This window comes from Lolium perenne, chromosome 1, assembly GCF_019359855.2.
Source record: "Lolium perenne isolate Kyuss_39 chromosome 1, Kyuss_2.0, whole genome shotgun sequence".
Lineage (NCBI taxonomy): Eukaryota > Viridiplantae > Streptophyta > Magnoliopsida > Poales > Poaceae > Lolium > Lolium perenne.
The window spans coordinates 124,208,591-124,221,058 of NC_067244.2; the positions used below are offsets into that span (position 1 = coordinate 124,208,591).

The 12,468-nt window shown below is 42.6% G+C and overlaps 1 protein-coding gene across 1 annotated transcript; it reads right to left on the minus strand.

Moving 5' to 3' along the window:
• Positions 1 to 4,631: 4,631 nt before the first annotated feature.
• Positions 4,632 to 7,408, minus strand: LOC127300878 (basic transcription factor 3). Its single transcript, XM_051331075.2, has 6 exons — positions 7,277 to 7,408; positions 6,309 to 6,376; positions 5,727 to 5,875; positions 5,588 to 5,644; positions 5,331 to 5,369; positions 4,632 to 4,990 (listed from the first exon to the last, which is right to left on the minus strand). Exons 2-6 carry the CDS (start codon positions 6,374 to 6,376, stop codon positions 4,803 to 4,805), a joined length of 501 nt encoding a protein of 166 aa, XP_051187035.1. The 5' UTR covers positions 7,277 to 7,408; the 3' UTR covers positions 4,632 to 4,802.
• Between the last annotated feature and the right edge of the window lie 5,060 nt (positions 7,409 to 12,468).

Genomic DNA, 12,468 nt, shown 5'->3' on the forward strand with positions numbered 1-12,468 from the left:
TCCATTCGGGTTGGCCGCCGCCCAAGCTGAGGCACACTTCCGCAGCAGCCACCGCTTTCGCTGGGTCGAGAGCGGCGATGCGGCGCCTTTTGCGGTCGGACGTCGCAAAGGATCAACGGCGTTTCTCCTCCTCCCACTCCTTCTGTGACATGTTCACCGGCTTCTCCTTCGGCGTCACGGTGCACGGCTTCGGCAGCGCCTTCGTTAGCGGCTTCGATGCCTTTGCCGGAGCCTTTTCTTCGGCGGCATGGCGGCGGCGAGGGTTTTTCGAGTGAGAGGCTGGATGGGAAATGGAGCAGCGGGCGAGAGAAATGAGCGGTGGAGGGAATGGGGTTTTGGTGGGAAATATCTATAATTTTGGGATGTGTGGATGGCTCTCACGTTCAAAAAAATTCCCTCGCGAGGCATCAGCACGCTCGATTTGTGTCCTTCGCGTAGAGACCGACACGGGGTTGTCGATATTTCTATTGGACTCAAAAAAATACCGACGCTATTTGAGGCGCCCCGATATGAGCTCCTAAAACGCTATCGGGACCGCTACGGGGCGCGCCGGTTGCAGGTGGAGATACTCTAACAGGCCGGCACCTGCAACCGGCGGCGGTAGAACTGCCGGGAACCGTCTGGCCGGCGAAGAGCCTAGAGCCAAAGGAGGCAGACATGTGGAGAAGTACCACTGGATAGGCGAAGCATCGAAGAAATCGTCGGAATCCGAGCCGTCTCCCGTGCAGTTCTCCTGCCGGGACGAATGAGGTCGCGTCAATGGATCGCCGTTGTTGTCACGCTACGGACGAGTCGGCGCGGGACGGCCGCTCCCTCCTGTATCGGGTTCATCGGAGACCCGGACGCGGCCAAATGCGCGACCTGGAGCCTCGTTGCTCGTCGTCAGAGCTCGTCATCCACTATAATCTGCACTATTGTATTTGCAGCGGGTGGAATCCTAAACACAGAGAAATCGGCCGATGCATCAATCCTCATCACTTCATCAGCGGATAAACAAACAAACAAATGCGACCATGTCCAGCTCCTTGTGCCATTTGTTTTGTTTTTCAGGTCAAATGCTACCGATCGAGAGATGACTCTTTCAACAGCATATCTATCGATCGAATCGACGAACACACTGTCTTCTACCAAAAAGATAATGCGTGCCTATCTAGGTATCTCGTGACCAAGTAGTAATAAGTAGTCTCAAGAAATATCCATTCGTGAATCTTCTACGGGCAAAAGTAAACGTGTCCTTGCTTTCGCCTAGAGTACGTACTCACTTGACGGTTGACACATACAAAGTCAACGGTTACACGCACGCTCGCATTCCTAATCCTGATGATGCCGACCAGCGATCACTCATGGACCGAAAGCAAGCAAGCAAGCAAGCTCAATCGTGGATGGAACCGTCCTCGCGTGCAAGCAAAGAGTTGTTGAAGCTCAGAAGCCAACTCGAGACCACTTCCGTTTCCACAAAGCTGCGCACGCTCCCCCGAGCCATGGTCTGTCTGTGTCTCACGGCGCGCCGTCCGTTGCGTTGCATGCGTGCGCAAGAACAGTTCAATTTTTGGACCTGGCTTCGACGTCGACACGTCCAATCCGTAAATCCACACAGCTTTAATTCGTTTCTGCTTATAAAAAAACGGAATTTACCCATGTGCGGCTGCTGATTTCAGTGTCTAATCTGAAAAAAAAGAATCTGGTTCATGATGATTTCACCCACCCCCTGATTAGCAAGGAGAAGAAAGGTCTGATTTGGTACCGTCGCCAAGTGGAAACTTTGTGTATGGTACGTCGGCAAATTTCCACACGTTGTGACGCCAGCCGTGTTCCTCGAGGGAAGGCTCCCCTCACGAAATCTTGTATGATGAGAAACGAAATAACATAGGCAAGAAGTAGGGGAAAATAGTATGAATCATTCTTGGTCCATCATTCTTTGGATCGCACGAGATATGAGATCGACTAAATCTTTGCACTCCGTAGGATTTTCTTTTGATGCTTGTAATTACCTTAAGACGGCCTGGCAAGTACGTGATGCCTTTGCGATTACAAATATTGTAAAAACAGGCACATTCCTTTTGACCGAATAATTTGTAAACTCACTGCCAGTTTCTTTTTAAATTTTGTGAATGAACTTGTATTACTCGAAACATTAGATATTACATATGTATGTCATATGTTTGCTGAATTTCATTTGTTCTATCATAACTTGCTAGGAAATTATTAGTAGCGTCCTGACATCTTTTAATATAAGTAATACCGGTATTATGATGAAACTTCATCAAAGTTTTTATCTCATATATCATGGAAGTATAGATTGGGCGGTCTATATCTTCATTATTCCGTATCTTCAACATCTCAAAGCAATCCACCTGAAAGATCAAGGTTCAACTTAAGGTGTTTTGTGGGATTTCACGTCGACGTGCCAATTCGTAAATTCACGCCTCTTTAATTCGTGTCATCGTGTGTACTTATAAAATGGAATTTACCCATGTATGTTTGATTTCAGTATCTAATATGAAAAATATGGTTTATGATGATTTCACCACCTGCTTAGTAAGGAGAAGAAAGGTCTAATTTGGCACTCTTTCCAAGTGGAGATTTTGTGCATGATACATCGACAAATTTACACACGTGGTGACGCCGACTTTGTGCATGATACATCGGCAAATTTCCCCGCGTGCTGACATCGACGGTGTTCCTCGAGGGAGGAAATCTTGTTTTAAGAAATGAAATATCATACGCAAAAAGTAGGGGAAACTAGTAAACCATTCATTAGATATCACGAGATATAGAGATCGACTAAATTTTCATGTTTTGTGGATGCTTGAGTGTGGAATGTAAATCGAGTTATGTAGGATTTATTATTTTAAGACGGTTGGGCTCTCCGGGCGAAAACCCAAGCTTGGGTTGGCCGGGGAGGGCCACATCGGCGTCACCGTCGTCTCCCTAATCTTGTGGTTGTCACCTTGGAGTGTGAGCTTTGACGGTTGTGTGTGGCTTCTCTTACTTTGGTGTTGGTGAATGTCGGGGCAGCGGCCCCGGATGGTGGTTGTGTGTCGAGGCAACGGCCTTGGGATCCGTGGTAGGCATCAACTTCATTGGGAGTGGCAATCGCCTATGTGGCTTAGGCGACTTCCTTGAGCTGGCTAGTATGGTAAAGTTGTCGGCTCTGCCAAAGCGCCTTGGCCACTTTATGTCTTAGTGGAGGCCCGAGATGTTGGTGTGACAGCTGCGAGCGGTTTGCCTTGTGTAACTGGATGTCAGGGCACGGCCCCTAACGTTTTAAAATGTTGAGGGCGTCGACCGCATGTCGTGTTGACGACAATTCTACCTTTGATGCTAGTGATCAGCGTCATGTTGGATGCTCGTCGGTGGTTGGTTTCTTCATCTACGTTGGAGTGTGTTATGTCTGCTTCTCCCATAGAGTCACAGCGTCTACTTCGGAAGGGTTATGTCTTGGTTAAATGGTGTTCTAAGTTCGGTCCTGGTTCTTAGATCTTGAGTGTGCTTGGCCCTATGGGAGAGTGGGCGTGACCGCCGGTTTTCTGATAATTAACTGGCCACTCTTAATTAATGATGTAACGAACGTTTGCATGTGCGTACGGGTAAACGTCTTCGCTGTATTCTGGAAGAAAATGTAACAGGTTGTGGTGATTTCACGGATCATTCACACTGCATTCTCCATTTCCTACTTAGTTGCGTCATTACTGTGTACTTGGTGTCGGGATCCCGATGGATCTGACAAACTGGGATCAAGAAAAATAGGGATTTGAGAGAAATTCGGTAGAAAAGGTATAAATTGCAGGAATTAAATAAAAGGTAAATTGCAGGAAAGTAAGATAAAATTAGGGTTCATATTTCTTGATTGATTGCAAGGGGATACAAGGGTAGGTTTATATAGACCTAACCAACTACAACATGACACATAGGTGGAATACCGATACTACCCTTACATCTAATAACCCACTACTCCATAGCACTACTAGTCCCTGACATTACTCCCCTCTCAAGACCATTGCTCAGCAATGGACAAATTTCTTCAGAAACTTTTATCATTGTCAATTATCCTTCAGAATTCAGTCACCATATCATTGGTCATACATTAATCATCTTAAAGCATATGCAGAGACGGAGTCTTCAATAAAATGGTCAAGCAGCCCATGAATGCCGTCGACTAATGTTCGGAGTTCGGACATACACACCTACCGAAATACTAACGAAAACGACATAACGAGCAATATGAACCCATATGACATCAGCACAAACGTGCAACAATATGAGAACACCTGTATCGAGTAGTACCAACACATAAGCCATAACGAGTTAACTAACACATGGAAGTACCAAGATCAGTTTCTATTTCACGCTCTGAATTCTAAAATGAAGTATTGCTCCTTTCTGTGCAAGGTCAGACAATAACCGACCAATGTTGTGCAAGATTATAGTAGAGATGTATGTCATCATATTTATATGGCACAAATAGTCCAATCACCTGGTTGACTGAAGCATATGTACCGTTCTTTGGGCTATGATAAGAGCAGGTCGAAAATCCAAATTACGGATGGACGGGCAAAATGATGTCCCGTTGTAATTGAGATACATAGGGTTAGCAACACAACATTTAGAAAGTGTTGAAGATGAGGCAATGAGGGCAACCAAAAGAGGCATGTAGTTGATGCAAAATTCCACCAACATATCAACTCACGTACATGACAAAACCGGACAACTGGCACAAATAAGGTAGGTCAGAGTTCTTAAAAGGGGAGGTCTCTAATGGCACCGCTTAACTTATAACCAACAGTAAACATTCATCAAAATCACGACTCTGCCTTTTTCTCTTCTGCGGCCTCTTCAAATGTCTCTCCAGCGACAAGCTCAGGAACATCATCATCATCGTCAGCCTGAGCAGCACCTGCAGTGGCACCCTCAAGGCCAGAAAGTCCACCTGGAACCTGCTTTTGGAATTGCTCCGCAAGCCTCCGCAGGTTGTCCAAGTTATCGGGACCTGGATAGGAGGACCGTTATTTACTTGCATATTGTACAGGTAGAGCCAAGAAGAGTTGAAGGTAAAAACCACGATGAAATATGAACTTAATACTCCCTCAATTCCAATAAATAAGGCTTATACATTTTGAAAAGTCAAGTCAGGTAAAGTATGACCAAAATATTACATAAACTATGAACTATTAATATTATTTTTGTTTTTATATGTTAATCATTTAAAAAAAACTTGGTCAAACTTTACATAGTTTGGATTTAAAAAAATACGCCTTAGTCACTGGAATGGAGGTAGTATAAACTTTGAACTGGATCCATATTCATTAACACTGTAAACAGAGACATACCAAGTTGGTTGATAATCGATGGCAGAAGATCTTGCAGTTCTGTCCAAAATCAGAAAAGGTAGCATAAGAGCACTGGTAAAGGAAATTGAAAAAAGAAACTTCCTAACAAATGTGTACCCCATACAGAATAGCTGCCAGTGGATATTGTGACATGTACATTATTATCAAATTCAAGTAGAAACCACAATTATTTTTAACAAAAGGTAGAAAACCACACAGCAAAATAAGACGGTGGCACGTTAATGGAAGTAACATACTCTTTGTCTGTGGAGTTCCACTGACCACCCATGTATTAGCACCAATCGAAGCTTGCACTGGGAAGAAACCAGAAAGGTTTGTAAGAAGGGAGTAGAAAACTAATCCTGAAGAACTCAGTTTATTGTCAAGGGGTCTTACCTTTTGGATTCAGAAACTGAATAACAACATCATCCTTGAAGATGTTGACCTCCTCAATACCAGGGATGGTGTTCACTCCTACTCTTTTCAGGGTGCTCTGGAGCCTCTTGTCATCTGTGGTTGTAGTCTTGTGGACAGCCTTCTTCTTCCTACACCAACAGAAAGATCAACCATGGATTTCCAAGTTTGCTAGCACTGCTAAGGTATAAAATGTCATGAGTAGCGCAGACAATCTGACATTTGGAATACGCTTAGCTGCCTATTTGCTCCGTAAGAAGTCTATGAGTGACAGCATCGAACTTATTATCCTAGAATATGACTTCTCAGGTTAAATCATGCAGTGCGTCCAGACTGTAACATATAGAATGAAAGGATACCGGCAGATGAATTTATGGATGTAATATCATGCACATATTTATCCATTTTAACAGAACTAAAAAATATTATACTATGCATAGCACTGTTTTCTGATATATGCCAAGATGCACCGGTTTAAGCACAACCCGCGTAAATGCCAGCATACATTAAAATTGTTAAAGTGTATCATCACATGTTGAATATACATATGAAAAGAAGAAGCACCTGCGCATGCTACCCTTCCCCCCGGTGCGCACGGCACCTGCCATCTTCTTGAGCTTTTCAACATTCATCTGTATGGGAGACAAAAAAAGAATCACCACGTAGTTCTTTCAGTTATGCAACAGACAAGCTACCCCGGCAATTAACATAAAATACAAGCTATACTCATAAACTCCACACAATACAGGTCTACAGAAGAAGTAACAGAAAACATGGAACTAATTAAGTAACTAACATGAGAAACACAATTGCAAACAGACAGGGAAAAACCCTAACCACAAAAGGTCGAAACAAGTAACCAATGGTTACTAAGCTGACAAGACATAAGGTCAAAACAAGCAACCGATGCTTACTAAGAAGACAAGCAAGCCAATCACATATTTTTAGTCACTTCCACTCATGTCTGCTGAGCCACTGGTTAAAGACACTACAAGTCTACAACAAATTCTCCAACTCAACGCTGCTTGTGATATATTAATATTACTACGCTGCTGAAACCAATCGCCACTCCTACGTTAAAACACTGGATGTAGCTGCTACTGATTATGATAACGATAAAAAGGGCTACTAATCACTGCGTGTAAACCTGTCCACCCATTTCTAATAAGAACACCATACTGGTACGGGTCTGTTCCTCGAACGACTCTTGTCCCAAAACCGGGTAGCAGGGTAATCTCAAATCGCCCATAAGCCTCAATATTATACCGCAAATACCTATAAGAACTGAAAGTCTAAGTCGCAGAAGTGCCAAAACAAACACAGCGAGAGCGCCACTTCCAGATTCGATCACAGAACTATCAGCGCGAACAGTCCGCGTATCACGTGAGCCAAATCTGGCGAGGGCTCGTGCACCTACCTAAACCAGCAAAAAGTACAGATCCAACCGATCCTAGACCAAACAAAGGCGCGCGAGATACCGCTACTTGACGCGAGGGCGGTGGCACCGCTAGCGGTGGGTGGAAGCAGCTCACCTTGGCTGGGGGAGGAGGGGACGCCGCGGCGTCGACGCCGGCGGCGGCGCGGTGGGGAGGAGAGGATAGGAGAGGGGGGAGAGAGCAGGAGATGGGGAACGGATAGGGCTGGGTGCTGGCTGTGAGCCCTTTTTTAGTTTTAGGGTTTTAACCCAGGGGCATCCTGGCCGTCGGATTCGCGATGGGCGGTGGGCTGTGTAGGGTGGGTTTGCGCTCGGGGTCCGTTCGGGTGTGTAGGCTGGTTCGCCTGTGTTGCGGCTTGGTTCTGGCCGTCTCACACTCTGGGCGTAGTCGTGCGCTAATCTCCGATTGCTTGCCCGAAAAATATGTACCTTTTAGGCTCAAATATAAGTGAACGTTTAGGCTCAAATTTTATTTATTAAAGAGTATACTTCTGTGTTACCAATGCATTTTAAAGTAGCAAAAAATATTTTTCTCTCATGGCATGGAAACCAACCCATAATATTTAACACATGTTACTCGGTATCTTTATTTTCTACATGCTCTTAGCTTATGAGAGGTAAAATAATTAAAGAGGAGATAGATTTTGGTTTGCATCTTACTAATGTCTCTTCACTTGATAATCTCTCTTGAAAAATCCGCACGTCTATTTATTTGTGGACGGAGGGAGTAACCGGGAATTGATTCCACCGTCCTGCCAATATTTTGAAGGACTGATAACAACATAATACTCTATCCATTTTCATGAGATACATCTAAATGAGCGATAAGAATTATGAAACGAAGGGAGTAAGAAAATGTTACGTGTGGTAACATAAACTTGCTCACACCTCTTGAAGAGAGCCGCCATAGCCTCCACCTTAGCATCTCCATAGATCACCCCCTCCCCCTTCTCCAACCTCGTCAGCATTAAAAAGAGTGTGGTCTAGGAGTTAAGTTTTTACTAATAGTTATGTTTTCAACGGATTTGGCTAGGATTTAGGAAGTCGTTATTTTGCACATCCGCGTCAATGAAGAGTTGTAAAGGAGCCAAACTGGAATCCTAAAAAGTATCATGTTATCAGTTAGCTCATACGAAAATAAGGAGACAATAAAAATAGTATCCCTTGTAAATGGTAAAATGGGTGCTCCGGCCACTCATGGTAAATAAAAAGAATACAATGTCAAAGCAAAATGTATACAACTTGCTAGTTAAATATGTTGGATAATCTCACTCACCGGCTTAGCCAGCACCTCTTATATGAAATATTGGGTGTATATAAGAGAATGACCAATATCCAACTCGTCTAAAATGGTTAGAGGAGATAAGACATGAAAATGTGCAATTCATCACATAACACGCAAGGTCCATGGAAACAAAGCAACACATCCTGATACTGGGTCCAAATTATATATTGACACATCTTAATTACTTCCTCCATCCAACAAAGAATGTCTCAATTTTATCTAAATTTGAATGCAAGATGCATCAAAATTTAGATAAAATTAAGACATACTTTGTTGGCTAGAGAGAGTACATGATTACAATAAGAAATGTGAAAATTAACCTTGTAAATACTTGATAGCAGCTGTTGATCCCATTGGCCGGTAATCGGTCAATTAGTTCACTAGCTTTACTGAGTACACACGTTCCACGTTGATTCATTATCTTCCGATTAGCACTACTAGGAATCCATGGACTCCAAATGTTGACAGTCTCTCCATCTCCAATGCGCCAAATAAGGCCTCTTTTGAAAGTTTGTATTCCACCCACTATGCTTTGCCAAGTGAAAGATGATCCAGCTTTTGGTCCAGCGTTTAATATATCATCCGAAGGATAATATTTTGCTTTGAGAACTTGGGCACACAAAGAGTTAGGATCAACATTTGCTGGCGTACAGTTGACGTGGGAGTTAGAGATCTCTGTGGTGTAACTTTTCTTCAGGTCCCCGGCAACGGCGCCAGAAAACAGTCTTGATGACGCGTAAAGCACACGCCCGTTGGAAACCCCAAGAGGAAGGTGTGATGCGTACAGCAGCAAGTTTTCCCTCAGTAAGAAACCAAGGTTATCGAACCAGTAGGAGTCAAGGAGCACGTGAAGGTTGTTGGTGACGGAGTGTAGTGCGGTGATACGTCTCCAACGTATCTATAATTTCTGATGTTCCATGCTTGTTTTATGACAATACCTACATGTTTTGCTCACACTTAATAATATTTTTATGCGTTTTCCGGAACTAACCTATTAACAAGATGCCGAAGTGTCAGTTCCTGTTTTCTGTTGTTTTTGGTTCCAGAAAGGCTATTCGGGCAATATTCTCGGAATTCGACGAAACGAAGACCAAACATCATAATTCACCGAGACGGACCAGAACACCGAAGGGGAGATGGAGAGGAGGCCCGGGGCCTCCACACCATAGGGCCGCGCGGGCAGGCCCCTGGCCGCGCCGGCCTATGGGGAGGACGCCCTGGTGCCCCTCCTACGCCGCCTCTTCGCCTATAAGACCCCTTTCGACCTAAAAACGCGATACCAATTGACGAAACTCCAGAAAGACTCCAGGGACGCCGCCGCCATCGCGAAACTCCAATTCGGGGGACAGAAGTCTCTGTTCCGGCACCCTGCCGGGACGGGGAAGTGCCCCCGGAAGCCATCTCCATCGACGCCACCGCCTTCATCATGCTCCGTGAGTAGTTCCCCCATGGACTACGGGTTCTAGCAGTAGCTAGTTGGTACTCTCTCTCCCATGTACTTCAATACAATGATCTCATGAGCTGCCTTACATGATTGAGATTCATCTGATGTAATCCGTATTGTGTTTGTTGGGATCCGATGGATGATACATTATGATTAGTCTATCTATAAAGTTTGTGAAGTTATTGTTGCTGCAATCTTGTTATGCTTAATGCTTGTCACTAGGGCCCGAGTGGCATTATCTTAGATTTAAGCTCTATACTTATTGCTTAGATTGTATCTACAAGTTGTATGCACATGTCTATGTCCGGAACCAAAGGCCCCAGAGTGACAGCAACTGGGACAACCGGAGGGGAAGGCGTAGGTATGAGGATCACATGTTTTCACCCAGTGTTAATGCTTTGCTCAGGTGCTCTATTAAAAGGAGTACCTTAATAGCCAGTAGATTCCCTTGAGGCCCGGCTGCCACCGGCTGGTAGGACAAAAGATGTTGTGCAAGTTTCTCATTGCGAGCACGTACGACTATATATGGAAAACATGCCTACATAATTAATAATCTTGATGTTCTATCTTAATGCTATTTCAATCCTATCAATTGCCCAACTGTAATTTGTTCACCCAACACTTGTCACTTGTTATTGGAGAGTTACCACTAGTGTAGATCGCTGGGAACCCCGGTCCATCTCTCATCATCATATACTCGTTCTATATGTCATTGGAAGTAGTATCAACTATTTTCTGGTGCCATTGCCTCTGTGTTACTGCTACCGCTGCTGTGTTACTATTACTATTGCTCTCATATTACTGTTGCTTTCACATCACCCCTGTTACTAGTGCTTTTCCAGGTGCAGCTGAATTGACAACTCAGTTGTTAAGGCTTATAAGTATTATTTACCTCCCCTTGTGTCGAATCAATAAATTTGGGTTTTACTTCCCTCGAAAACTGTTGCGATCCCCTATACTTGTGGGTTATCAAGACTATTTTCTGGCGCCGTTGTCAGGGAGGCATAGCTCTACTCATAAGTTCACCTGGGGAGTACACTCTACCTCTCTCTCTGTTTTATTTTATTTTGTTTTGCTTAGTTTACTTTTGTTTAGTTTATTTGTGCTTAGTTTATTTCTGTCTAGTATTACTTTTGCTTAGTTTCTTTTTGTCTTGTTTTACTTTTCTTATATACCCAAAAATCCATGAAATTTTGAAAAACCTAAAAATTAAAAACTGTTGTTATGGAAGAACGCATAACTATGTTGGAGCTTATTGAATTATATAATAATTATAGAGAATCAAGAACGGGTAAAGTCATGAGTGCTGTGATAGAAAAATTGAATACAATTGCTCAAATCTTGCTTAAACGCCATGATATAAATTATTGCTCTAAAGAGGATACTAAACATCTTAAATTTCAATGTGGCTTTAGTGAAGAAGTTTTAATTAAGAATTATAATTGGAATAACTATATTCATCTTGGGTTCGAAGAGATGGAACAATTTGTCTTATTTATGGGATCTTATGAGATCGAATCCTTCATGGTTAAAAATTATGAAACTTGTGTTGTTTGTAAGGACCTTAAAGATTATGTCTCTTCTATCCTTAATTTTTGCATAGAAAGCTACAGTGATAATCCTTATATCATTGATTATAAAGAGAGACTCATTAATGCACAAGAATGAACTCACAATTTGCAGGAACCTGTGGAAGAAAAAATTGATGAACCTGAAAGCTCATTGGATGAAAAAGAGGAGGAAATTGATGGACCTGAAAGCTCATTGGATGAAAAAGAAGAGGAGAGTGATGAACAAAAGGAGGAAGAATGGATTAGCTACCCATGCCAACCTTCTAATGAGAGTAACTCTTTATCTCTTACACTATTTGATTGTCCTCCATGCTTACCAAAGGTGGTTGAATGTTATGTTCCTGTGGATTCTCTTGAAATAGTACCTATGAGTAAAACTTGTGAGAATAATTATGCTACTGTTATTTATGATAATCCATGCTATTTTGATAAATCTTATGATAATGCTTTGTTTGTGCCTGATGTCGAAGTGCATGGTACTAAAGAATTTTGCGTAGCAAATGTTTATGATAAAGCTCTAGATGATGGTCCTATGTTACTTGATAATATTAATTGTACTACTAATGAAAATGGGATTGGAGAAATCTTGACTTTATGTAGGAGTCCTATATCTTTTGAGATTGATCAATCATCATGTCATATTATTGATAAAAGTGGGTTTGAAAATTTTAATCCCACTATCTTTGAGCTTGATAAAAATTATATGAATGTGGATCATGAAAAGTATGCTGCATGTGATAGTTATATTGTTGAGTTTATTCATGAAGCTACTGATAATTATTATGAGAGAGTAAAATATGGTTGTAGAAATTTGCATGGTACTAAAACACCTCTCTATATGCTGAAAATTTTGAAGTTACTCTTGTTTTATCTTCTTATGCTTGTCACTTTGTTCTTCATGAATTTATTTGTGTACAAGATTCCTATGCATAGGAAGTGGGTTAGACTTAAATGTGTTTTGAATTTTCTTTTTGATGCTCTCTTTTGCT